General features: G+C 42.8%; 1 protein-coding gene across 10 annotated transcripts in view; it reads left to right on the plus strand.

Moving 5' to 3' along the window:
• VEPH1 (ventricular zone expressed PH domain containing 1) overlaps window positions 1-27,188 on the plus strand; it is a 174,026-nt gene that overhangs the window by 62,686 nt on the left and 84,152 nt on the right. For all 10 annotated transcript variants that reach the window (XM_082224096.1, XM_082224093.1, XM_082224091.1 and 7 more), the window contains 2 exons: window positions 1,011-1,177; window positions 23,973-24,182. In XM_082224096.1, coding sequence (XP_082080222.1) covers window positions 1,011-1,177; window positions 23,973-24,182 — 377 coding nt within the window. The remainder of the gene's footprint in view (window positions 1-1,010; window positions 1,178-23,972; window positions 24,183-27,188) is intronic.

The following is a 27,188-nucleotide window of genomic DNA, read 5'->3' on the forward strand; positions in this document are numbered from 1 at the left end:
GTCGAACTATACATATGGCATTCCAGATGCAGGTAATTACAGGGTGAAGGAATGCCCTAACAGCTGATGTTTCTACTAAACAGCCTGAAACTCTGCTATCATGCAACTGATGAGTGACCTGGTTGTCTTCCATGTTAAGAGAGTGAGCAAATTTAAATGAAAAAAAGCATAGGAGATCGGCATACACATTTTTTTTGATGGAAAGTGAATCCATAGGGGCTTTCAGTATGTTTAGAAGATTTAGAGAGTGAAACCATGTAATATAGTGATAGGCAGATGTTTCCCATATGCTGTCAGCATGGAACTTCAATCACTCCAGGCCCAGCTTGTACAATGTTTCATGTTATAGATTTCTCTGTGAAGCCTGGCTTCAAATTAAATTGTGCACGCACATCTTCAAACACACTCTTCAAAACTGTGTGTGAGAATATATATTTTTTGTCCTGGTTGTTCTCTTTCATTTTCCATGCTTGAGCAACTCCCTAGTCCCCAGAAATTGCATCCTAACTGGTTGTATTTCAGTTTACCTTTTTGCTAATTTTATACTTTTAAGAACCAAATATTGTTTCCAGACCTCCTTTTAATTTGGTTTTCTTTAAAAAAAGAATCCAACAAATGGGGAGGGGGTAGCTAAAATGCATTGGCTTGTCTTCCTTTTCATGCTTGTTTAGCAGTAACCTTTGCAGTGGTTTAGTGCTCAATTAAATATCGATATATTTTTTCAAAAATTTAAGCAGCTTGCTTTTATGCACAAGGCCATGTTGCCTCGCTTAGCCGCATTCCACATTAGATAATGTTTTGATTTCTTGATGCAATATGTATTTTCCTTTTGTTGTGCCATATGTTTCGACACAAACACCAGTTTTCACAAATCTCCTCCCCAGAAATCATGGGTAATAAAATGCCAATTCCATTATTACTTTATCTTTTCGCTTTGAGAGATGTTATGAAGGGAGAGACTTGCTGGCAAGAAAGACCAATACATTCTTTCATTCTCGTTTTCTCGACAGGGAATGCAATGTTGCTACGCGTATTACCCTGCTTGTATGAAAAGCAATCGCAGCCAATTAACAGCCACCTGAAGGATCTGGTATCGCTGATGTCTCATCTGGAGCAGCCTGAACAGCAGCACCTTTTACGGCTTTTGCTTATAGTTGCAAAGAAAAAACAACCAGAGGTAACACTTATTAATTCATATTTTTCCACCTTAGTGTAGGTGGCTGTTCATTCAAGGGAGTCTGTAATTTAAATACCTTTTCAGCACAATCAAGTTTCCCATGTTATTAGGCCCTCCTCCAGAGAAGCAGACACAAAGATTCTGTTTGCCCGTTCAATGTATTTGTTAAGTTGTGGGAGAACATATCAGACGACACAGCGATTCTTCAAACAGCTCTTGTTTATTCACAGGCCAGAACAGAACAGAACTGAAGGGTTAAGCCAGCCTGCTTATATAGAGCTCCACTAGAACGCAACAGTAACCATTTTCTGTAACTATCCAATCACTGAATGTTACTTTCGATCCCTTATTTGCATATGTGGACCTGAACTATCTACAGTATCCCCCTGCTGGCCCAGGGTGAGAACTTCAGTACATAACAGTATTTCCTTTCAAGTAGTGCCCCTTGAACCTTAAACTTTCATTTAGACCTTGCTGAGTTCATGAACAGTTTAGAGATTAGGCGCAAAGAGGGGGAAGCAGGAAAATGCACTCTGGCAGAATTGCAGCTCGCTGCACACACCCTGTGACTATGTCCTCACACTGAGAGTGCTGAAATTTTGCACACTGGCGTAAACCCTCCCTCTCTCCAGGACATCACTCCGATGTGGTAAATACTAGGTGATGCTGCGTTTACTCAGCCTGTTCGCTGTTTGTAATTGTCTGTCCAGCTGTAACACTTATTTTGTGCACCTGAGACTATGCACACAAACGTAAACAGATGGCCTTAAAATGGAGTTTGTGAACTTACAGCCCTGCAGATGTTGCTGGACTACAGTTCCAGCCATCCCTGACCATTGAGCATGCTGGCTAGGGCTGATGGGAGTCGGGATCCCACAACATCTGGAGCACCATAGGTTTCCCAGCCCTGACTTAAAGGTAATGGACCCCTGAGCATTAGGTCCAGTCGTGGCCGATTCTGGGGTTGCAGGGCTCATCTCACTTTATTGGCCGAGGGAGCCGGCGTACAGCTTCCGGGTCATGTGGCCAGCATGACTAAGCCGCTTCTGGCGAACCAGAGCAGCGCACGGAAACACCGTTTACCTTCCTGCTGGAGCGGTACCTATTTATCTACTTGCACTTTGATGTGCTTTCGAACTGCTAGGTTGGCAGGAGCAGGGACCGAGCAATGGGAGCTCACCCCGTCACAGGGATTCGAACCGCCGACCTTCTGATTGGCATATCCTAGGCTCTGTGGTTTAACCCACAGCACCACCCACGTCCCAGCCCTGACTTAGAAGGGTATAAATCATGGGTAGGCAAACTAAGGCCCGGGGGCCGGATCCAGCCCAATCGCCTTATAAATCCAGCCCACGGACAGTCTGGGAATCAGCGTGTTTTTACATGGATAGAATGTGTGCTTTTATTTAAAATGCATCTCTGGGTTATTTGTGGAGAATAGGAATTTGTTCGTTTTGTAGGTTTGTAGAGATGAATAAAGACAGACAACAAGATATTTTCTTTCAGAGAGCTTGCGTGTGTGCCAGATGAAGGTGAGAGAGAGAGAGAGAGAGAGAGAGAGAGATCTTTTTTTCTCTCCGGCCCACAGCATCTCCTTTTATTCAGAGTTACAAAAGCATGGCCACGAATGTGCTAGTGGCTGATTGGCTTAACACAAGACAAAGAAACTGAAATCTTATTGGCTCATTTGTATGTAAGGCGGGCTTACATCGTTCCATAGATCTTTGGCACATGAAAGCCAGAATGTTAGAGCTGTATTTAGACAGGCATATAAGCTCTTAATCCACCTATGACTAAGATTGATAATGTTATAACGAAGGTGTTTACTAATGTTTAGATTGTTATATAAACTCACACAATTAATTATACATTGAGGATTAACACATCATTGTGATTTATACATCATTGTGAACTAAAGGTGAACTAGAAGAGAAAAAAGTGTGGTATGCAAAGAATGATATACAAAAGGATCTGTGCCAGGCACAGACTTGTAGCTCTGTGTATGCAAGAGAGAGGAAGCGTGATTGATTATAAACAGGTCTTATAGTCTGTTTTAGAAGCAAAGGAGCTAGAAAGAATTCCCAAAATGCAGGGGGGAAAATAACCCGTGTTTTACTACACTGGGACATAGAAATAACATGTCTACATCTCCTCCTTTTTTTTCTTCTTTGCGAGGTAAGGCAACTAGGTGAATAATAAAGCAACAATACTTCCGGATTAGTGGTTTGCCATCAAATGCCGGAAATAAAACTGCTAGGGTGGATGGGGCAAAAGTACTTCAAGATTAGTGGTGTGCCAACGAATCTCAAAATAATCTTATCCACATCTCCCCTTTTGTTTTTGTTTTTTCTTACTGGTGGCGTTGCCATTTCGCATAATAGGCTGCAAGGAGCGCGCTAGGTGGTGGTGGAGGAGAGAGAAGGCGAGAAAAAAGATTTGTAAGGCTAGGAATGCATTGGAGAAGGCAACAAAACAAAATTAATATACATACAATAACAATGGTATAATAAAAGACATCGCGTAGCCATTTGAGATTAGGTAGCCACGCCGTCGACCACAAGGAAAAGGAATCCCAGAGTCCTGAAAATCCGATATCCTTTTTAATGTGGTGAGTGAGATTTTGTAAATGAGAAATTTGCCTTTGAACGGCCTTAGAATTATCAGTGATGTTAAAACAGCACATTTCCTTGAATTGTTCGCAACCATAATGATGTACCATGAGTAGATAGTCCAAAGCAGCTCTCGACTTTAATAAACCATTGCGAAGTTCAGCTTGCTCTGTGTTGAGAAGATGAAGCGCCTTAGACGTAATATTCAGGGATTTTGCTGCAGAGCAAGCTAAAGAATTAATATTTGCGCTATTACGTACAGCCAAACCTGGAACACCTAAGAGAGAAACAGCTAAAGAGATGTATTCAGACCTGCTAGGGAGAGAGACAAGATCATCACAGTCCTCAGACAGTTCAACACTGCGCTGATATCTAGAGTAAGAGAAATGATGTTTCTCAGGCAATATGATAGACAGACGGCTTAAGCAGCAAGGTGTACCGTGGCTAATGTTCGCTGGAATGTAATTGAATGTGTAACCTGGGCAGGACCAAAACCAGCCTGCTGGTAGTTCTGTGTACTTATATACATAAGAAATGTTTACATAATCAGAGCAATTGAAGTTATTTTTGCCCATTTTTATGCAATTTGTCTTTTTACAATTTACCATACGGGCGCAGCTGACGTTATAAGAAGCCACATATGGTGTTGTCAAGTCAATTGCTAACGGTGGGCGTTGGCGCACTTGAGTGCCCCAATTATGGTAGCCAGTATATCCAAGAGTGCGAAGTGAATCATTTTGAGGTAGGGATGTGTAAAACCAAGTATCATTTTGTATGTCATGAGGATCATGGCAAACAGGAATGAGACAAGATCCAAGGATATCACCAATGGCTACTTGCTGAGTAAGGCAAAATGCTGAGACATTGAGCGTTCTTGCAAACGATTCCCATACATTTAACGATGTGGAATCACCAATAGGGAGAGCTGAAGTAGAGAGAGGCAAAATTAAAATACTGAAAATGAGAATTATCATGGAATTCATATTAAGACAAGCAATGAGGGATAGAAGTTGATTAGTAGGGCTTGCTTCCAGCTGCTGTTCTCTCCTATACTGTTCAGCTTGAAGAGAGAGCGACTTTATTTGGCCCCACGTCACTGGGGGATTGCGATGTCCCCGCTTACGAATCCTGGGGGGGCTGGACGTCACATCGCTGGTGATCTGGAGTTGGTGGTTGAATTGAGGCAGTGGATCTAGAAGAGCCTGTCGCCATGCCATGGTGCAGCCGAATACAACGTGCAGGAACCCACCGAGCACCCTGTGGAGTAGAAACTGCAGCGTAACCCTTACCCCATGTAATCAATTTCACTGGTTCACTCCACTCATTGGAGGGTAGAATTTTATAGCGCACCAGTGGAGCTGGAAGAATTTCCTTTTGCTGGAAATGCTTTTGAAGACGTGTGTAAGAGTGATGATCCTGTATGGAGATATTCAAATGATTAAGAGTGAAAAGCACACTAGACAACCAACTTTCCTTTTCTGAAAGTGAGTTTGGAATGCCTGCTTTCTTTTCCTGCCTGATCAGTGCAGTTTTCAGGGTACGATGAGAGCGTTCAACTATAGCTTGGCCTTGAGAATTATAAGGGATGCCAAACAGATGATGAATATCCCAAGTTTCACAAAACTGAGCAAAGCCTTTTGCACAATATGCTGGGGCATTGTCAGTCTTTATAGAATGAGGCTTGCCCATAACTGACATTGCACGAACAAGATGATTGCAAACATGCTTAACTTGCTCACCTTTTTGAGGCGTGGCCCAAAGGTAGCCAGAGTATGTGTCGACAGAGACATGCAGAAACTTCCAGGGTGAAAAAGGGGCAAAATGAGTTACATCCATTTGCCACAACTGATTTGCTTCCAGTCCACGGGGATTAACCCCAGGGCTGGGATGGCCAATCTGATTGCTGCACTGGGGACACTGCTGAATTATAGCTCTTGCCGCTTCCAATGAAATTTGAAATTGGCGGCTAAGGGCTTTTGCATTCTGATGATGAAAGGCATGACTTTCAATAGGAGAGACAGGCAAAATTTTTAGCAAGGAGTCTGCTTTTGCATTTCCATCTGATATGAAACCTGGAAAAGGTTGGTGAGAGCGAATGTGCACTACAAAAAGTGAGTGAGAGCGAGCAGAAAGAAGCATTTGTAAAGATAGGAAAAGACTCAACAAGTTATCATCCAATAAAGGACTTACATAACTGCCTTGCATTCTACATATAACGTTTGAAACATATAAGCTGTCAACAATCAAGTTAATTGGTTGTGAAGAAAAATGATGCAGAGCTTTTACAGCAGCTGCAAGTTCAGAACGCTGAGCAGATTTTTGTGGGAGAGTGTACAGGCTATGCCACTCCTCATTCTGTTGCCAAGCAACAACTCCCCTAGAAGGAGCCCCGTCAGTGAAAACAGTCAGGGCATTCAAAGGAACAGGGGACAAAATAGAAGAAAAAGACATAGGAAATTGCTTGCTCATTTGCAGGCGAGTATCGGGTGGAATATGACAATCCACGTGACCCACAAAATCAGCTAAAGCACACTGCAAATCCATGCTAGTGGAGAGAGCAGTTTCCCATTGTTCTAAAGGCATAGGCACAATGATTTGATTACAGTCAATACCAAAAAGATGCTTACAACGCCGTCGTCCCTTGCAAATGAGCTGAGCAAGGAGATCCACTAAAGGGTTTATTGTATTCCTTGGTGCATGATGTAAATAAAGCCATTCTAATATGTGAATTTTAGATGGACCCATCTGTATAATTGCAGCAAAAGGTTGTACAGAATCTGTCATTATGACTACATCAGGCATAACATTAGGGATTGCTCTATCAACCCATTGAGTACGCATGATTCCTTTCAACTGTGCAACAGTGTTCAGTTGATCAGAGGTCAAGGTGATTTGCTCACCAGGAGACCGATGGCCTTTTAAAGCTGAGAACAGTGGCTTTAGCACTTCAAGAGGGATTTTAAAATAAGGCCTTATCCAGTTAATATTTCCCAGCAATTGTTGCAGTTGTACATATTTCATTGTTTTTGAAATATGAAGTTCAGGGATTATTGGAATAGAATAGCTAGCTATCATTTTATGTCCTAGATACTGAAAGGGGGGGGGGATTCCTGGACTTTCTCTGGAGCAATTTTTAAGCCATACATAGACAAACAGATTATTAAATCATGTTTCCAATTAGGGGGAAGGACTGGAGAATAGAAAACAAGATCGTCCGTATAATGACATATCTGAAGATGTGGATACTTAAGACGGAAGGATTGAAGTGCCTTATCCACAAAATATTGACACATAGTGGGGGAATTTATCATGCCTTGAGGCAGAACCTTCCAGTGATATCTCTCAGATGGTCTACAATTATTTAATTCTGGAATTGTAAAAGCAAAAAATTTGCGATCCTTTTCATGCAGGGGAATAGAGAAAAAACAATCCTGCAGATCTACTATAGCCAATTGATATGAATGTGGAATCATATTTGGATTAGGCATACCACATTGCAAAGGCCCCATGGGTTCAATAATACTATTTATGGACCTCAGATCGTGCAAAAATCTATATTTTCCATTTTTCTTCTTTATTACGAAAACTGGGCTATTGAAAGGGCTGACAGAAGGTTCTATATGGTCAGCTAATAATTGCTGATCGACCAATTGTCTCAAAGCAATCAATTTCTCTGTAGTAAGAGGCCATTGCGGAATCCATATAGGATCAGTGGACTTCCAAGTAAGTGGAAGCACAAACTTACTCATTTATTTGAATCGTTGCTTGTAATTGTTGCAACAAATCTCTTCCCCACAAATTAAGATGGATTTTGAGCACACAGGGCTGAATATATGCAATAACTTCAGAGCTATCAGGCAAAGAGACAGGCAGCCACTGTGCGCTTTTGTAAGAAGTCTGATTACCTCCCACGCCCCACACTTCAGGAGAAGTTTCAAGCTGCCAACTTGGTTCCCAAAAATTATTGGAAATAACCGAAACATCCGCACCAGTGTCTATCAGACCCTCTAATATTTTTCCATTAATTTTATACTTACGAAGGAGTTTCTCTCTTCCAATACGTTGGGTCACAGCTAGAAGCTGTGGGGAAAAAGATAAAGAGAGCCTGTGCAAATTAGTGTCAACAGCAGAAACAGCATCAGGTGGAGAAGGCAGCATCACCAATTGCGCCCAAGATTCTCCTTTTGTTAACTGCATGGGCATATGGCTCCAAAATTGAACCATGATTGTGCCCACATAGTCAGGAGACAGGACACCTGGGATGACCTGAATGCCTTGTTTTGCAGCAGAAAATTTTGGTAAAATTAAACCTGTGACTTTAGAAGGAAGTGGGCCTGTCATTTGGCTGGCCATAATTACAATTTCACCAGGTAATGCAGTGTATTTGGTCTCTTGATTTATCAAATCAATAACAAATTCAGAAGGCACATTTTTAGAAACCTTTGCAGCAGCAGAAACTAAAGGCTGACAACTCTCTATTCTTGGGGGCCCGAGAGTTGGGGCCCTAAGGAGTTTCCCTGAGACCTACATTGATTTGCCCAATGATATCCTTTCCCACACTTTGGGCATTTTTTGGAAGGCCTGGTCGTGGTATTTGCAGTATTATCCTTACGTGCAGTTCCCCTTGGGGCTGTGCACTGTCTGGCAAAATGACCTGGACGCAGGCAGTTAAAACAATTTCCTGTTGGTTTCGCTGAAGCTTGGATTGCAGAAGCAAGCAATGACATTGTATGTGAATGCGTTCCAATTTCTGCACACGCCTGTATCATGTCTGCAAGACTAAATTTTGAGCGAGTTACAACAGACTGCAGTAGTTTTTTAGAATCAGAATTAGAATTCTCATAAGCCAATTTTTTCAGCAACTCATCCTGAGCTGTCACATTGTCAATTTCTCTAGTAATCGATTCTTTTAATCTATCTATAAATTGATGGTAAGGTTCTGTATTATGTTGTTTAACATTTACAAAGGAACTCTGGGGCTGTCCTGAAACAGGAATTTTACGGAATGCACGCTGTACACAAGTTGCTGTGCGTTGAAAGTGTGAAGGTGACAACACGGCTTGGGCAGCCAAGGTATCAAAAGGTGGAGCACCAAAAAGCTGGCTTGCTGTATGCATTGGATCAGCCAGAGCTATGGCAGCATGTTTAAATTCATTTTCAAAAACTAAAAATTGCGCTGCAGTCAGCATCATCCTCATTAGATCTTTCCAGTCACCCGGAATCATTGCATAAGAGGTGGATATGCCCTCTATGATACCCGTAACATAAGAAGATTTAAGACCTGAATCACTAATGGCTTTCCTTAGGTCCTTCATTACAGCATAAGGCAATTTCTCATGATATACCTGTAGCTGATTACCTCCAGGAGCATTTTGATAAGTGAGAGGAAAAATTAATGGCATTTCACCAGCCCAAGCAGCTGTTTCTTCCAATGAAAAAAGCCCATCTTGCTTAGCTTGTAAAAGCCCAGCACGGACGGCTCCATATTGTTTTGGCAAAGCAGCATGTTCAGAAGACAAAGAGGAAGGGACAAAGGCATGCTGATTTGCTTGTTTAGGCAGAGAAGGGGGGTGAGGGGGGATGGGGGGAATTTGTAAACTGAGACGGTTCAGGAGCAATGGAAGGAGAGGAAAAAGGAGGGGGGTTTTGGCTGGGTGATGAAGGAGATAAAGGAGGCAAAATCAGAGGGTATGGTGGGGGAGGTGTTTCTGCAGTTGCCAGCAATGGAGAAATTGAAAGAGAGGCTTGTTCTAATTTCGCAATGGCCGTTGCGCATTTTTGCCATGTGAGTAGACAGCTGATTGGAGCGCGTGGCTCAGAAAATAAAATTTTGCCGATTTTCTCCCATGTGCTAATTTGCAATGAGCCTTCTGCTTGATAAAAGGGACATTGATGATTTATTTCCTGTATTAGCTGTTCAATCTCTTTTAGAGAAATTTGAACTTTGTCTATTGTCTGTCTTACTAACGAAAGAAGTTCTTTCGCGTGAGCCATTTGCACCTTACTTAAATCCCCTCCCATACTAACGAATTAAGCGCTTTAGACTTTTCCCAGTCGGATTAGTATGAGGAATGCTTTTGGCTTTAAAGGGATCTCTATGGGGATCTGATTACTTACCTTTCTTCAGAATCACGTCAAGGGGTCACCAGATGTTCGTTTTGTAGGTTTGTAGAGATGAATAAAGACAGACAACAAGATATTTTCTTTCAGAGAGCTTGCGTGTGTGCCAGATGAAGGTGAGAGAGAGAGAGAGAGAGAGAGAGAGAGATCTTTTTTTCTCTCCGGCCCACAGCATCTCCTTTTATTCAGAGTTACAAAAGCATGGCCACGAATGTGCTAGTGGCTGATTGGCTTAACACAAGACAAAGAAACTGAAATCTTATTGGCTCATTTGTATGTAAGGCGGGCTTACATCGTTCCATAGATCTTTGGCACATGAAAGCCAGAATGTTAGAGCTGTATTTAGACAGGCATATAAGCTCTTAATCCACCTATGACTAAGATTGATAATGTTATAACGAAGGTGTTTACTAATGTTTAGATTGTTATATAAACTCACACAATTAATTATACATTGAGGATTAACACATCATTGTGATTTATACATCATTGTGAACTAAAGGTGAACTAGAAGAGAAAAAAGTGTGGTATGCAAAGAATGATATACAAAAGGATCTGTGCCAGGCACAGACTTGTAGCTCTGTGTATGCAAGAGAGAGGAAGCGTGATTGATTATAAACAGGTCTTATAGTCTGTTTTAGAAGCAAAGGAGCTAGAAAGAATTCCCAAAATGCAGGGGGGGAAATAACCCGTGTTTTACTACACTGGGACATAGAAATAACATGTCTACAGGAATTCGTTCATATTCCACCCCCACCACCCCCAATATAATCTGTCCCCCACAAGGTCTGAGGGACAGTTGACCGGCCCCGTGCTGAAAAAGTTTGCTAACCCCTAGTATAAAGGGATCCTTGCCCTGGTGGCAGAGTTGGCCATAAAGCCGTTTCTCGCTTTGAAGCCGCATAAGCCCTTGAAAAATTAAAGCAGTAAAAGCTCTTTTTTGCTTTATTAATCTGAGGAAGGTGTGTGTGTGTGTGTGTGTGTGTGTGTGTGTATGACATATGTATTTATGCAGAAGTATAACTAAATTTAGATGCATTTGCATAACCTCAAACAACTACATATATTTACATATGTTTATGACAATACTAATTGCATCTTTATAATGCCCATCTGCAGCACTGAGTCAGAGGTAGGCAGTATAATTCTACAAAAATAAAGGCTTTCCATTCGTTTAGTTCTTGCAAGTCGACTAATTGCAGTAAGTATGAATTTGCAGAAGAGAGTTGGGTTCAATAAATTCTACCAAATAAACTGTCACTGGTTTCCAAAATGTTATTGGCCTGATGAGTGACGTTATCAAAATCAGTGTTAATGGAGAATTGATCCAATTACGGTAGGTCCTTCAGTGGATCAGAAGAGATTTAATGGGATGTGCGCAGAAGTATCAGAATGATCAAGATTGACTTTGTTGCCTTCCAATTTGAGGAGAAAAGGGGCATAAGGGAGTAAGCATGCCTGTCATAATCAAGCCATCTTCTGATTAAAGCTTCTTAATATTTTATGAATTCCTTACTCAGTTATTGTAGTTCAATCTAAAGGTGTTTTTAAAAGGCTTCAGTAGTTTTTAGACCGAGATTACAGTGAAAATCTGCCCGAATTTGAAGAAGCAAAAAACACAAACAACAGAAACATTGAATGTTTCAGATATGGTTCACAAGGATGTTTATGAGATATAGGCATTATAACAAGCTTCAAGGATACCTAGTTTGCAGAGTATAAATTTCAGCGGTCTTTGTAAAAATAAGAAAAACTGCAACAGCCAGGAATTTAATATCCACCTTTCAGTACGTACAAGGGAACCTTCTCAAAATATATAGTTGCAGAGGAAATATTGAGGCATCAGGCATAAGCCTGCATTTTATTAATGTTTGATCAGGGCTTGTATATTAAAGAGAGCTTAAAGATTTTCAAAAGTTACATGCCAGGCAGACCAGCTGCTTAAGAAAACACTGGCAATGTTTTTCCTAGACAAGGGGCCCCTTGATTTATAGCAGAAAACAATTCTCAAAGTCGTAAAAGCTGAAATTACAGGACACTGACCCTACATGTTACAGAAGATAAAAAAGGCAGAGATAAACATAATTAATAGTTGGTAAATAGTAAAATAATATCAATGTGCCTCCCAGTAAATGACCCAGATCTTCTTTCTAAGGTTAAAAGGCCAAGACCAAATGGGGAAGCATCTAGCTGGCAAGTCTTTTTTTCTAATGGGAAAAGCAGCTGGCTGAAGGAGGGGTTGTAAACTGGAGAGGCTTCTTTTGAAGCTGTTTTTTTACTGAGTTCCTTTTTACTTTACAAAGGCCTTATTCCTTTTAAAAGGCTACCTATGTTATGTATTAAATATATTGTCTTAAATGTAATTATGCAAAGGATTTAAGAAATGCTAGATTTCATATAGTTCTAAGAGTTGTATTTTGAAATTAAGTCAGCCACCAGTCTTGCCCCCCTTGCTAGACAAGAGACGCCGTCCTGAGCAGTCCTGATTTATTAGTTGTCAAACATTTGTTTAGAAACCTTCAAATGAGGGAGATCTTTCAATGTTGATGTGAAACTCAAGATCCTTGACATATGTTTAAGATAAAAATTTAAGATTAACCATTTGTTTTAGAAGGCAATAGGGCAAGGAGGGCAAGAGGTGAGCTGGTAATTAAGATGCCTTGTTGAGACACATGTAAGATATATTACTACTTATTTGTCATTTATAGATGTAACAATATATAGCTCTTTGTGTTCCATATAAGGACAGGAGGATATGGGTGTATCTTCTAGGATTGGTTCTAGCAATCAGCCAATAGGAATTTCAACCAGGCTGATTGGACAGAGGCAGCCACAGGAGGAGCAAAGGGGGCTGGATTAAGGGAATATAAGTGCTGGCCATAATGGCAGGAGGGCAGGCCAGAGCTTGGTAACCATATACCACTGTGCCTCTCATTTATTTGTCTGACAAATAAATTATTATTTTAATTTCTCTATTGCTGCGTTGAATATTTCATTCCAGCTAAGCGTTAACCACAAGCAGGGTGCTACATTTTATGGTGCCTGCGACTCGGATAAGTGGTCTGCTGGAACGCAGCCCCTTCGCCCTACTGGGCAGGGTACAAGAGAGAGGACCACTCACTGCCTACCCAGCGCGCACTGGAAAGTTTTTTTCCAGGGGAACGCAGAAGTCTCATCTGTCTGATACCCTGCTCACTGGCGGCGACGGACCGGGGGGAAACGGAACCAACCAAGGGTAAGTGCACAAAGGGATTTTTGGCCCTCCAATTAATTGGGAGGAAGAGAAGTCTTGATCAAACTTCTGCGTCTCAGTAAGTGGGAACTGAGTACGCTAGGTGGTTGGGTATATCAGATGGTGGTCTGGTGGGGGAAAAGGGAAGAATGGGAGGTAGTGTGTGGTGAAGTATCTAGCGCATTGTATGTGTGAGAAAGTACAGAGCAATCTGTAGCTGACCTGAGTGTGGAGTGGGTAGTACTTCGGTTCTCAGTAAGGCGACTTCACTGAGCAAGGAAACTCACGAAGTGTGTGTGTGAGTGACTGAGTGGATACTTCACAGGGCCATACAATGGGAGTTGGGGGTTCAAAGGGGGGAAATACACCTCTTGAATGCATGTTAAGTAATTTTAAGAAAGCCTTCTCAGGGGCATATGGAGTCAAAATGACGCCAGAGCGCCTGAGAACGTTATGTGAATTAGAGTGGCCGAAGCAAAATACTGAATGGCCATCTCAAGGAACCTTTGATATAAATTTAGTAAGCAAACTTTGGTCTAACATCGCCAAAGAAACTGGAGGGTGCCCAGAACAATTTTCATATATAGATTCTTGGCTGAGCACATTAAATAAAAATCCTCCATGGATAAGGGAATGCAAAGTCCAACGATGCAAATTATTGGCTGTAAAAGCCGAAGCTAGGAAAGGAATCTTGCCAAATAAACTCAAACCCATTTTTGAGGGACCAGAGGAAGAGCTGCTTCCACCTCCACCCTATGCTCCACATCGAAGGGAGCCTAATCCAAACACTCCACCAGTTGTAACCCCAAGGCAAGAAAGTGGAATGAATAATGGGGCTGGAGTCACAGAACTTGATTCCTTGATAGATTATGATAAATATCTTCAGGAGGCATTGGAGGCCTATAATAAAGCCCAAGCAGAAGTGGTTATTCCACCTGTGAGTCCCAGTAGAACTCCATCTACAGTCTCTTTTAGTGGAATAACTGATTGCCTACCCCAAACTCCTGTACATCCAAGTCCTAGAGAATTATTACAGAAGTTACAGGGAGACCTTAATCGGTCAGCAAGCAATACAGCCAGGCGTATAAGGCTGCTAAAAGAACGCCTTGGGACAAATACCATCCCCTATGATTTGAGGCCCCTAGAGCAAAGCGAAGAGAAAGATCACGTACTAGCCCCTCTCAGAAGAGTATTTGATGCACTTGAGGAGCCTGTGCTGGTTAACGGGCAACCCGGACGACGGCCACCTCGAACTTCGACCCTTCAGTACATTCCATTCACAACTACGGATCTGATGAATTGGAAAACACACACCCCATCTTTCGCAGAAAAACCTCAGGCTATGATGGACTTGGTGACTTCAATAATAAATACTCATAGTCCTACTTGGACAGATTGCCGCCAGCTCCTGAATACTCTGTTCACCACTGAGGAAAGGAGAGACATAATTGAAAAGGCACAGATATATTTGCGTGAGCAGGCCAGAGTGGGAAATGTTTTTAATATTGACCGTCATCTCCAAGACAACTTTCCCTTGGAAGATCCTAATTGGGATCCAAACAATGCAATTCATCTGGCCAGGCTTACCACCTACCGCCAGACGCTTGTGCAAGGTATTCGCAGGGCATGCCAGAAGCCCACTAATATGTCTAAAGTCTCAGAAGTAGAACAGAAATCAAATGAGAGTCCAGGAGACTTTTTAGAGAGGCTGCAGGAAGCCTATCGTATATGGACTCCTTTTGACCCTGAAGCCCCTGAAAACAGTAGAATGATTACTGCTACATTTGTGGCCCAGTGCGCTTCTGACATTCGTAAGAAAATTCAGAAATCAGAAGGATGGGAAGGGATGCTGATGAGCCAAATTATGGCCATTGCACGCCGAGTTTATCGGAATAGGGATGAGGCTGAGAAACAAGAGAAGAAGAAGTGGCAGAAGGAAAAGATGGTAATGCTGGCCACAGCAGTGAAGCAAGACTACCGCCCCTTAAATGGAGGAAGAGGGCGGGGAAGGAATCCACCACTGGGAAGGAATCAATGTGCGAATTGCAAGAAGGAGGGTCATTGGAAGCGGGAGTGTCCTGAACCCCTGAGGTTGGAAGAAGTACGCCCAGGCCCAGGCCCAGGCCCAGGCTCCGGCCCAAGAAACCAGGGACGGGGACGGGGAATGATCCGAAATGGAAGATATCAGAGACCTGGACAAGGACAGAGTAGAGACAATTTCATTGGACTGGCAGAGGAGGATTTTACCCAAGACTAGGAAAGACCGGACTCCATAAAGTTAGGCTTCCAGGAGCCCACGGTCACGATTCAATTAGGAAGCCATTTAATAGACTTTATGATTGATACTGGGGCTGAATACTCAGTACTCCCAGAACTATTGCAGAAAAAGGCATCCAGCAGTGTAGTCATTAAAAGTGCCACTGGTCAGTCAGCTAAGAGGTCTTTCCTCCAACCTTTGGAATGCCAGATTGGGGGACATCGTTTAACCCATCAGTTTTTGTATATACCTGAGTGTCCAATACCTCTCTTAGGTAGAGATATGCTGTCCAAATTGCAGGCCCAAATCACCTTCACTCCTCGAGGTCCAGAAATGAAACTGCCATCAAAGGCAGCAGGAATAATTTCCCTCTCAGTACCTAAGGAACAATCATGGCGCCTAATGTCAGCCCTGCAAGTCCAACCCACATTGGAAACAGAGTTAAACAAGCTCCTCCGAACCCTACAGGTGCCACCAGGAGTATGGGCCGAAAATAGCCCACCAGGAATGGCCAAGAATATAGCTCCAATTGTAGTAACCTTAAAACCTATGGCTACCCCTGTATCTGTAAAGCAATATCCTTTACCCCGGCGAGCAGCAGAGGGCATCCAGAAACATTTGGACCGCCTATTAAAATATGGTCTGCTTAAACCCTGCCAATCAGAATGGAACACACCCCTTTTGCCTGTTCGAAAACCTGGGACAGATGAATACAGGCCAGTGCAGGACTTGAGGCTCGTAAACCAGGCTATCGAGACCTTGCACCCAAATGTACCAAACCCATACACCTTGCTGAGTTTGATCCCACCAGAAGCAACATTTTTTACTGTATTGGACTTGAAAGATGCATTCTTCTGTTGCCGGCTGGCACCACAGAGCCAACCTATATTTGCCTTCCAGTGGGAAGACCCTTTGACAGGAACAAAAGGCCAGCTAACCTGGACAAGATTGCCCCAGGGATTCAAAAATTCCCCAACTTTATTTGGCACTGCCTTGGCGAAGGATCTAACAAGTTACCCCTCAATACCTGGAGAAAAGGTGGTTCTGCAATATGTAGATGACCTTATACTAGCAGCAAAGGATTTTGATACCTGTAAAGAAGGTACAGAGGAACTGCTCCACTTGCTCTGGGAAGCTGGCTATCGAGTTTCCCAGAAAAAGGCACAGTTATGTTTAGAAAAGGTCAAATATTTGGGCTTTGACATCTCACACCAACAACGAGCATTGAGACCAGAGAGGAAAGAAGCTATTTGCCTTATCAAGGAACCTACCACAAGGAAACAACTTAGAGGATTCCTGGGAACAGCAGGGTTTTGTAGACTATGGATACCTGATTTCAGCAGTTTGGCCAAGCCCTTACATGAAAGCACTCGAGGTGCAGAAAAGGACCCATTCGTATGGGGACCTGAGCAGCAACAAGCTTTTTTAGTTATCAAACAACGACTTATGGAGGCCCCAGCCCTTGGATTGCCTAATTCGGAAAAACCCTTTCAGCTGTATGTACATGAACAGAATGGGATTGCAGCGGCAGTCCTGACCCAGAGATTAGGAAGTTGGAACCGTCCAGTAGCTTATTTGTCAAAACAATTGGACTCAGTAGCAAAAGGATGGCCTCCATGCCTAAGGGCAGTAGCGGCCACTGCAAGCCTTGTCAAAGAAGCTGATAAATTTACCTTCGGCCAGACGATGTACGTGAATGTACCTCATGCTGTTCTGACACTCATGGAATATAAGGGTAGTTATTGGCTAACGAACCCAAGGATGGCTAGGTACCAAGGCCTATTGTGTGAAAATCCCAGGATTCATCTACGAGTAGTGAATATGCTCAATCCAGCGACTTTGCTGCCCCTACCAGAGGTAGATGATGAAGAATCACATGATTGTCTCCAAGTAATGGATGAAGTTTATTCCAGTAGACCCGATCTGAAAGATGAACCATTGAAAAATCCAGATGTTGTATATTATACTGATGGTAGCAGTTACCTGCATGAAGGTGCCAGACGAGCAGGATATGCTGTGGTCACCAATGAGGAAGTTGTGGAAGCTGAAGCTTTGCCTGCTGGCACCTCAGCACAAAAAGCTGAACTTATAGGTTTAACTAGAGCTCTGCAATTGGCAGCCGGATGTAAGGCAAACATCTATACTGATTCTAAATATGCCTTCTTAACCCTGCATGCACATGGTGCTCTATGGAAAGAAAGAGGTCTAATAGGAGCCCACGGGAAGGCCTTGAAATATGGACCTGAAGTAGAAATCCTGTTAGAAGCAGTATGGGCTCCAGAACAGATTGCTGTAATGCACTGCAAAGGTCATGGACGAGGAAGGGATCCAATAACCAGAGGAAATCATGCTGCTGACAAAGCAGCTCGAGAGGCAGCCCAAAAGCCTGTGGGAGGATTTATAGCAGCCCTCATACCAGAGGTAGTTCCAGAAGAAGTTAAACCTCACTATACCCCAGAAGAGAGGAAGTGGGCTGAACAGGAAGGAGCGGTTGTGAAGGACGGTTGGATGATCCTGCCAGACAATAGGATTTATGTACCTCATCATCTAGCAGGCACAATTGTAAGAAATTATCATGAATCTACTCACCTTGGCGGTACTGCAACCAGAGAGAGTCTCAGTCGGAAGTTGTATATTATTAATCTATCACAATTAGCAACTTGCATTTCACAGAAATGTGTTCTTTGTGCTAAAAACAATCCCAGGCAGGGACCGGTACAACCTCCTGGAATCCAACATGTGGGATATGTCCCCATGGAAAGCCTAATTGTGGACTTCACAGAGCTGGTCCCTTCTAAGGGATTCAAGTACCTCCTTGTGTTTGTAGATACTCTTACCGGATGGGTTGAAGCTTTTCCCACCCGAACTGAAAAGGCACGAGAGGTAACTAAGAGACTCCTCACTGAATTGATCCCGAGATTTGGGTTACCTAGATGCATTGGAAGTGACAATGGGCCAGCGTTCATTGATCAAGTAGTACAAGAAGTATGTCGAGTCCTACAAGTGAAATGGAGACTGCATGCAGCCTATAGGCCTCAGAGTTCAGGGAAAACTGAAAGAATGAATCGGACTTTGAAAACCCAATTGGCAAAATTAACCCAGGAAACGGGATTGGGATGGGTAGATGTGTTACCCATAACACTGTTTCGTGTTCGGTGTGCACCCACAAAAAGACTTAAGTTGTCACCTTTTGAGCTCCTGTATGGGAGGCCGCCCTCCTTTGTTCAGGATATTCCAGCTGACCTCAAACAAATAGGAGACCATGTGACACAGGAACAAGTGCAATCTCTCTCCCGTGTTTTTGTTTCTCTTAACAGGTGGGCCCTCGAGCGCACGCCGTGCAGCATTGCCGAGCCGATTCATCAGTTCCAGGCTGGCGATAGCGTATGGGTGAAAGAGTGGAAACGTGATCCACTTGCACCTAAGTGGCGTGGACCTTACACCGTCTTGCTCTCTACTCCAACAGCGGTGAAGGTAGCTGAGGTGACCCCCTGGATTCATCACTCCCGTTTGAAGAAGTCCGAAGGCAGTTGGACGTGCAAAGGTGACCCCTCTAATCCTCTTAAACTGACTCTCTCCAAAAACCCCTGTATCTAGCCCTACCGGGAACGGGCTAGGTCACGGGCAACATTAGACGACCGGCCTGCTGCAGTCACAACCTGGAAGCTGGCTGACCTGCGCACGCCTGAAGCTTGAGGAGCATCAGAACCAGCGATTGTGAAAGGAAAGATTCTCTTATACAATTAATTGACTGCCCCCCCCCTTGTGGAACAATTATCAGAGATATTACTCATTGGGGATCCTCGGGATATATGTTTTGGTCTTGGTGGTTCCCCATTTCTGTCACTGGGGGAATTATATTGGGACTAATATTTATCTGCTATCACAATAAGGTAATCTTTTGTGGAAGGAATGCATATGCTAGACATCAACATGATTTTATTATTAATCCTGATCCCTTGGAAAGGGGAAGGGTCCTTGAATCTGACCAAATTGACTAAATATGGATTCCGCCATGACCACAATATGTGGGTAGGTTTAGCTGAGATGGTAGCCAATGTTGCAAATAGGACCAATTGCCTTGTTTGCTCTCTTGGGCCAGATGATTCAGAGGGAGGTATGCCCTTATTACCGATACCATTAGATGCCTTTGGTATGGTAAGCGAAATACCACAACAAACAGAAATACAGAATTTCCCCGGATGGAACTCAACTAAACCAATACGAGTTATACCTGTACAAGGGGAATTCTGTGTACATAAATCATCAGATGCAGCTGATTCTACTATGATAGGCTCTTCTCATTGTCGCTATACTTGGGATAATATTAAGAATACCTGGGCACACGGTACTACCTATCGAACTCGGAATGCCTTGCCCTGTGCACCTCCTTTTATTCATGCATGGAAAGTGGTATGGAACATAACTGTGACAGAAAAAGGCAATCTAACATACTGCACTGTGAACTCTCTACCTCTTTTGTTATTTCGCCTTCTGTACTCCACGTACCAAAAACCTCAGACCAGATGGTTGTGGTGGATATGTGGAGAATGGGCATACAAGAAACTCCCCTCCAAATGGAGTGGGACTTGTTTCCTGGGATGGGTATTACCACCAATGTGGATTATGCCCACTAATTTGGCCAAGCGAACACGAAGAAACGCTGATATTTCTCGTATAGCAGGAGGAAGTACCCAAAGTTGGAGCGGTACTGATGATTGGCCACCAGAGCGCATTATAGCCTATTATGATCCTGCCTCCTGGAATCCTGGTGAGCTCATACAAGGGGCACGGGATCCTATTTATAATCTAAACAGAATAATTCGATTGCAAGCAGTAGTGGAACTTGTAACCAATGCAACGGCCCAGAGTTTGAGACTTATTGCACAACAGTTGGATGAAAGTAGAGCCGCCATTTTGCAGCTGAAAATGGGAATGGATTATGTACTTGCCAAGCAGGGAGGCCTATGTGGAGTCTTGAACTTGACAGGGAATACCTGTTGCTTTAACATTTCAGATAATGGTGAGGCAATCCGTGTGTTGGCCACAAAGATGGAGAATATAGCACATGTCCCAGTACAAACATGGGAAGGATGGGATATGGGGTGGCTCACCAATTGGTTACCTAATGTCACAGGACTCAAAGGGATACTATTGTCTTGCTTGTTTTTCTTGACAGTAGTGGTAATGGTTTTATGTATGATGCCATGTATCATTTCATGTTTTAGAAGTACAATTAGCAAGATGGTTTCAAATGAAACTCTACCTCATATCATGGCCCTATACAGAGCTTTACCTCAGGAACATGATGAAGGTCAAGCTATCAAGGACACTTGGGATGAAGGTCCTTGAGCTTGAAAGGGGGGAATGAGGCATCAGGCATAAGCCTGCATTTTATTAATGTTTGATCAGGGCTTGTATATTAAAGAGAGCTTAAAGATTTTCAAAAGTTACATGCCAGGCAGACCAGCTGCTTAAGAAAACACTGGCAATGTTTTTCCTAGACAAGGGGCCCCTTGATTTATAGCAGAAAACAATTCTCAAAGTCGTAAAAGCTGAAATTACAGGACACTGACCCTACATGTTACAGAAGATAAAAAAGGCAGAGATAAACATAATTAATAGTTGGTAAATAGTAAAATAATATCAATGTGCCTCCCAGTAAATGACCCAGATCTTCTTTCTAAGGTTAAAAGGCCAAGACCAAATGGGGAAGCATCTAGCTGGCAAGTCTTTTTTTCTAATGGGAAAAGCAGCTGGCTGAAGGAGGGGTTGTAAACTGGAGAGGCTTCTTTTGAAGCTGTTTTTTTACTGAGTTCCTTTTTACTTTACAAAGGCCTTATTCCTTTTAAAAGGCTACCTATGTTATGTATTAAATATATTGTCTTAAATGTAATTATGCAAAGGATTTAAGAAATGCTAGATTTCATATAGTTCTAAGAGTTGTATTTTGAAATTAAGTCAGCCACCAGTCTTGCCCCCCTTGCTAGACAAGAGACGCCGTCCTGAGCAGTCCTGATTTATTAGTTGTCAAACATTTGTTTAGAAACCTTCAAATGAGGGAGATCTTTCAATGTTGATGTGAAACTCAAGATCCTTGACATATGTTTAAGATAAAAATTTAAGATTAACCATTTGTTTTAGAAGGCAATAGGGCAAGGAGGGCAAGAGGTGAGCTGGTAATTAAGATGCCTTGTTGAGACACATGTAAGATATATTACTACTTATTTGTCATTTATAGATGTAACAATATATAGCTCTTTGTGTTCCATATAAGGACAGGAGGATATGGGTGTATCTTCTAGGATTGGTTCTAGCAATCAGCCAATAGGAATTTCAACCAGGCTGATTGGACAGAGGCAGCCACAGGAGGAGCAAAGGGGGCTGGATTAAGGGAATATAAGTGCTGGCCATAATGGCAGGAGGGCAGGCCAGAGCTTGGTAACCATATACCACTGTGCCTCTCATTTATTTGTCTGACAAATAAATTATTATTTTAATTTCTCTATTGCTGCGTTGAATATTTCATTCCAGCTAAGCGTTAACCACAAGCAGGGTGCTACATTTTAACTCCTCCTATAAAAGAGACTTTTCAGCCTGATGTGGCCCATTTTAGCCTTTGTTTGAGCCTAGGTCATGTGACACCTTTTCAACATAATCTCCATTCTCTTGTTAATGTCTGTTTGCGACACCACAGGGACTCTTTGGGATCTGCTCTGTAAAAATGTCATCTGACATTTCAAAAAAAACAAAACAAAAATCAACCATCGAGCAATTTAAAATTTGAAGCAGCTGTATGGTATAGCATATAAGGAGCTGGACTTAGATAAGGGAGATCTAGATTCATTCAGAAGCTAATTGGAACTTTATCATATTTTAGCCTAGCCTACTTCTCAGGGCTGTTGTGAGGATGGAATCTAACAGATACCACTAATGTTTCAGGATATAGCTGCAAAGGTCTTTTAAGAAAAAAGGAAGATGTTCGGACCTTTGATTTTGCAGAAGTCTTACATACAAAACCATGTTATTACATTGCCAGAATTGTGGGATGTGAAACACAAGAGCAGTCTAGTACAACATTCCTAGAGTGAACATGTTTACACATGGGGAGGAATGTTTGTCCAGCCAGCAGGTAAACTTCCTGTTTCCTTCTGGGCTGGGACAGACTTCCTCTGCATGTGACTAGAGGTGGGTGTGGCCTCACCTGTGCAGGTAACGACAAAAGCACAGGGCAGGGCAGCCATCTCTCTCTCTTTGACTACATGCATCGAAGAAGCAACATCTGCTTAGCCATAGACACTCTCTTGGCTTCACAAGAGAGGACAGAGGGACTGTCTCCTTATGAGATAGTTTCCAGGTATATGTTACCTATCTAAGCTAAGTCTGCCTTCTGGGATCTGATTGTGAACAGAATCTGAGTAAACTCTTTTTATACTTTTATAGAAGACTGTGTCGTGTCTTATCTTTTATGAGGGAATAAGAGGAAAATACCAGAACAATTATTATAGAGGTTTTAGTGAGCCTGAGCGAACGCATCCGCTGTGAATTTAAAAAGGGGAATGTTACTCTGCTAAATTGGGGAGCTTGTTGACACAAGTTGGAAAGGCTATAATCAAACAATATATCCTCTCCTGCATCCCTGAACAATTCCCACAAGAATCGTTCCATCAAGGCATTCCAAGTTTCCATATTTTGATTACATTTCTTGGGCCATCAGATGAACAGTGCTGCCCTTTTATTGCAAATATAGCCTGGGTTTGCACTATCATTCTTGGCTTTAAATAATACGGTTTATTAAGACAGGAGCAAGTATCCGGACTGGGCACTCTCCTCCTCCCTCCATCATACTTCTTTTCCTGATTGGTTAACGAGCAGCCCAGAGCAATACATAACAGAGACCTCTATCTTATTCCAAGCCAGGTTCTTTGTGTTGATCCCAGAGTACAACAGGAGGAAGGGAGAAGGCAGGGAAGCTTGACTGGTGCTGATGCTTGTTCCCAGCTTCATATGCCATGATTTATGAAGCCTCAAATGATTGTCCAAGCCAGGCTAATGTGTCCTGTTTTTACAGTGGTATGATGCTTATTTCTCATATTGCCAAGGTTCTTAGTCCTTGCCCTTGTGAATCTATGTCCTTTCATTGCGGCGTATGGACTGACACTGATTTAAGCCAGCTCAGAGTCTGGCTCCTTAATTTCATTCTTTGCTCTAGGAATCAGACCTAGGTTTTTAAGGATTCCTTGGGGACCATGGGATTTTCTGTTATTCCTTCATTTACTGTGTCATCGGATAATTCCAACTTCTTTTAAATCAATAAAACTTCATACTAGTCTAAGGGGAGAAACTTGAGAATTTTCTATGTTTTTCTTCTTCTTCTTTTAAACACACCAAAGGATTTCCTTAATTATGAAATGCTACATCTATGAATGTATAACCTCAGGCAGCAGCCTGCTCCATATGCCTTGTGCTGAGCTGAACTTGCAATGACTTCTTGGATAATTCTATATAAGGAGAATAATACGCAGAACGTTTTTGAAAAATTAACATTTCTATTTCCTTCTGCCTCTTTCTTTTTAGGTGCTCAAAGAATGTATCCCTGCTCTCACTGGTCACCTAAGAGATCCCCATCACAATGACCTCATCCTAAATATACTGATAGAAATATCGGACTATGAACCAGAAGTATTGACCAATTTGCTTCCAATACTGAAGGAGATTGGGGAGAGTTTCCCAAGTCTGATTGGACAAACTGCCAAGATCTATGGAGCGGTTGGACATGTTGATGAGGTATGGAAACCGTTATGTGCCAGGAATAATTTTTCCATAAACTTATTACCTATAGTGTTACTGGCCAGCAGTCAGAACTTACGGGTAAATCTGTCACCAGCTACCAGGAGAATATGGGAACTGAGAGCAAAGGCAAACTGAATGGTGTCTACTTTGAACATATTTTAAGGAATAGTCCTCTGGCCTTCATAATGATGGGCTGGGGGATAGTTTGAAGGGATCTACTTAATAAAGCCTCTCTGAAGGAACACAGTGGACCAAAAACCCCAGTGAGATACATTTTCATGAGTTTCTCCTGAGGCAGAATTCTGGGGTCATGGGCTGTTTCTGTTCAGTAACTATTTTGGGGTGGAGTTCAGTCACATACCAGCGAATTCAGGTTGCACAGTGAAAGTTGATTGGAAGCCATAGCTGTCAACTTTCAGATTTGAAAATAAGGGATCAGCAGCCTCGAAAATAAGCGATCAGCAGCCTCACCTGTCCCGGGGACAGTCTACGGGATATCTAACAATCCGGGATAGCAGTGGGAAGCAGCAGGAAACGGCACTGGAATAGGGGAATTTCCTGCAAAAAAAGGGAAGGTTGACAGCTATGCTGGCGGCATGGCTCTCTCCATTGCCTGACAAAGAGCTACTTCTCAGCAACATCGGAGGCTCCTTGTATTCTTCTCCCCCCTTTTGATGGCAGTCTCCTGACGGTATGTTTCCATTCCACATCAGTATATGAGAAGTTCACTGTTGTTGTGGATAAGAAATCATATTATGAGGGCCCCCCCCCCACTTACAGTCTGTCTCAGAGCAGATTACATTAGTTTACCTTCTGCCCTCTGACAGCAAAATGCTGTGTTGCACATTCATGTGGTGTTCTCTCGAGCATTCTAATCAAGGCACTTCAGGAAGCAGTTCTGACCCGGGGCCGACCTGCACCAAGGGAAGTGTAGAATGCTTATTGCCATACCGTGCTTTTCCTTGCACGGGTCATGTCTGAGCCACAAACAATGTTTTATGTAACACACTCGGGGGATCTATATGGTGAATGTGTGCATCTCTCCTCTAACCACACGTTGCGTCTGACTGTATAAAAATACCTTCCGTTCCTACTATTTAGCTGTTAGACCATTTAATCTTCTCCAGCACTACTCTGTCTTCCACTTCAGACAGCTGACTGTTGCAAGCATGCTCTCTGGATATTCAAAATAAAATCCCTCTGTTGATACTGTATATAGTGGTGCCTCGCAAGACGAAAATAATCCGTTCCGCGAGTCTCTTCGTCTAGCGGTTTTTTCGTCTTGCGAAGCAACCCTATTAGCCGCTTAGTGGATTAGCGCTATTAGCGGTTTAGCGGATTAGCAGCTATTAAAGGCTTAGCGGCTAAAAGGCTATTAGCGGCTTAGCGGCTTAGAAAAAGGGGGGGGAAGCGGGAAAAAATCGGAACACTCGCAAGACGTTTTCGTCTTGCAAAGCAAGCCCATAGGGAAATTCGTCTTGCAAAGCAGCTCAAAAACGGAAAACCCTTTCGTCTAGCGGGTTTTCCGTCTTGCGAGGCATTCGTCTTGCGGGGCACCACTGTAGTGTTTGATAGCTGAAGGCACTTTTCCAGTGGACTTGTGTGACAGATAACAACTCTAAGCCCACTTGTATTTTTGGGTTATATCCTGCCTATCTATGTAGGGACTATAGGAAACAATTGTGGAGGTGCAAGCGCAAGTTGGGTCTCGCGAAGGACATCTACAAGGGTCTTGGCTCAGGTTCTGCAGGCTTCTGACCAGGCTCAGCATCAGCCAGAAACACGATCCAACCTCTCCGGCAGTGCTAGTTCAGCCCCAGACTCAGAAGAATCCACAAAGATGTATTTCATAGAATCATAGAATTGGAAGAGACCACAAGGGCCATCGAGTCCAACCCCCTGCCAAGCAGGAAACACCATCAGAGCACTCCTGACATATGGTTGTCAAGCCTCTGCTTAAAGACCTCCAAAGGAGGAGACTCCACCACACGCCTTGGCAGCAAATTCCACTGTCGAACAGCTCTTACTGTCAGGAAGTTCTTCCTAATGTTTAGGTGGAATCTTCTTTCTTGTAGTTTGGATCCATTGCTCCGTGTCCGCTTCTCTGGAGCAGCAGAAAACAACCTTTCTCCCTCCTCTATGTGACATCCTTTTATATATTTGAACATGGCTATCATATCACCCCTTAACCTCCTCTTCTCCAGGCTAAAAACATGCCCAGCTCCCTTAGCCGTTCCTCATAAGGCATCGTTTCCAGGCCTTTGACCATTTTGGTTGCCCTCCTCTGGACACGTTCCAGTTTGTCAGTGTCCTTCTTGAATTGTGGTGCCCAGAATATACCAGAAATTGTGGTATTTCTGGTATATCAATTAATATAAAAGGCTGCTGAATATCAATATTATTGGGCTTGGGGGGGGGGGAATACTTCCAGTACAAGTAACTGCTGTTTAAATGCTTAAGGAACTAGTACTATTCACATACAGCAAAATAAGACATGTGGGTAGTCTGGCTAGGAAAAGTAAAGGAAAAGGAAAATGTGGTATAGTATATTAATTTCTGAATAAACTGCTTTGTATGTTAGAGGTACACTCTAAGCCTGAGCCCTTGAGAAGGGAAAGAATGAACTGCATGTTAAATACTTTGTAGTATTTATACAATAAATCTTCACTGTACTTAAGAAGGAAGTGTGCCTTTGGTGAGTTATGCAGGGTCTTGTGGGTAAGTGGAAGTTTTAAACAAATAATTTTCTGGTATTAACTTTCTGAAATTACGAAAGGTTTCTCATGACATGTGGTCTTATTTGCTCTGAAGACGTTACACCTATCGCATAGACGTTATGATACACCATGCTTTTAATGAGATTTTTTTGAATGATTCCTGTGGCCAGGTATATTACAGTGCAGTCCAGTTCTAACAATTTCCACTCAGGAGTAAGTCCAGCCGAATTCAATGGGACGTACTCCCAGGTAAGCGTGGCTCCGCTTGCAGCCTTAGCGCACA

The sequence above is a fragment of the Podarcis vaucheri genome (assembly GCF_965113315.1).
Source record: "Podarcis vaucheri genome assembly, chromosome: 5".
In the NCBI taxonomy this organism is placed as follows: Eukaryota; Metazoa; Chordata; class Lepidosauria; order Squamata; family Lacertidae; genus Podarcis; species Podarcis vaucheri.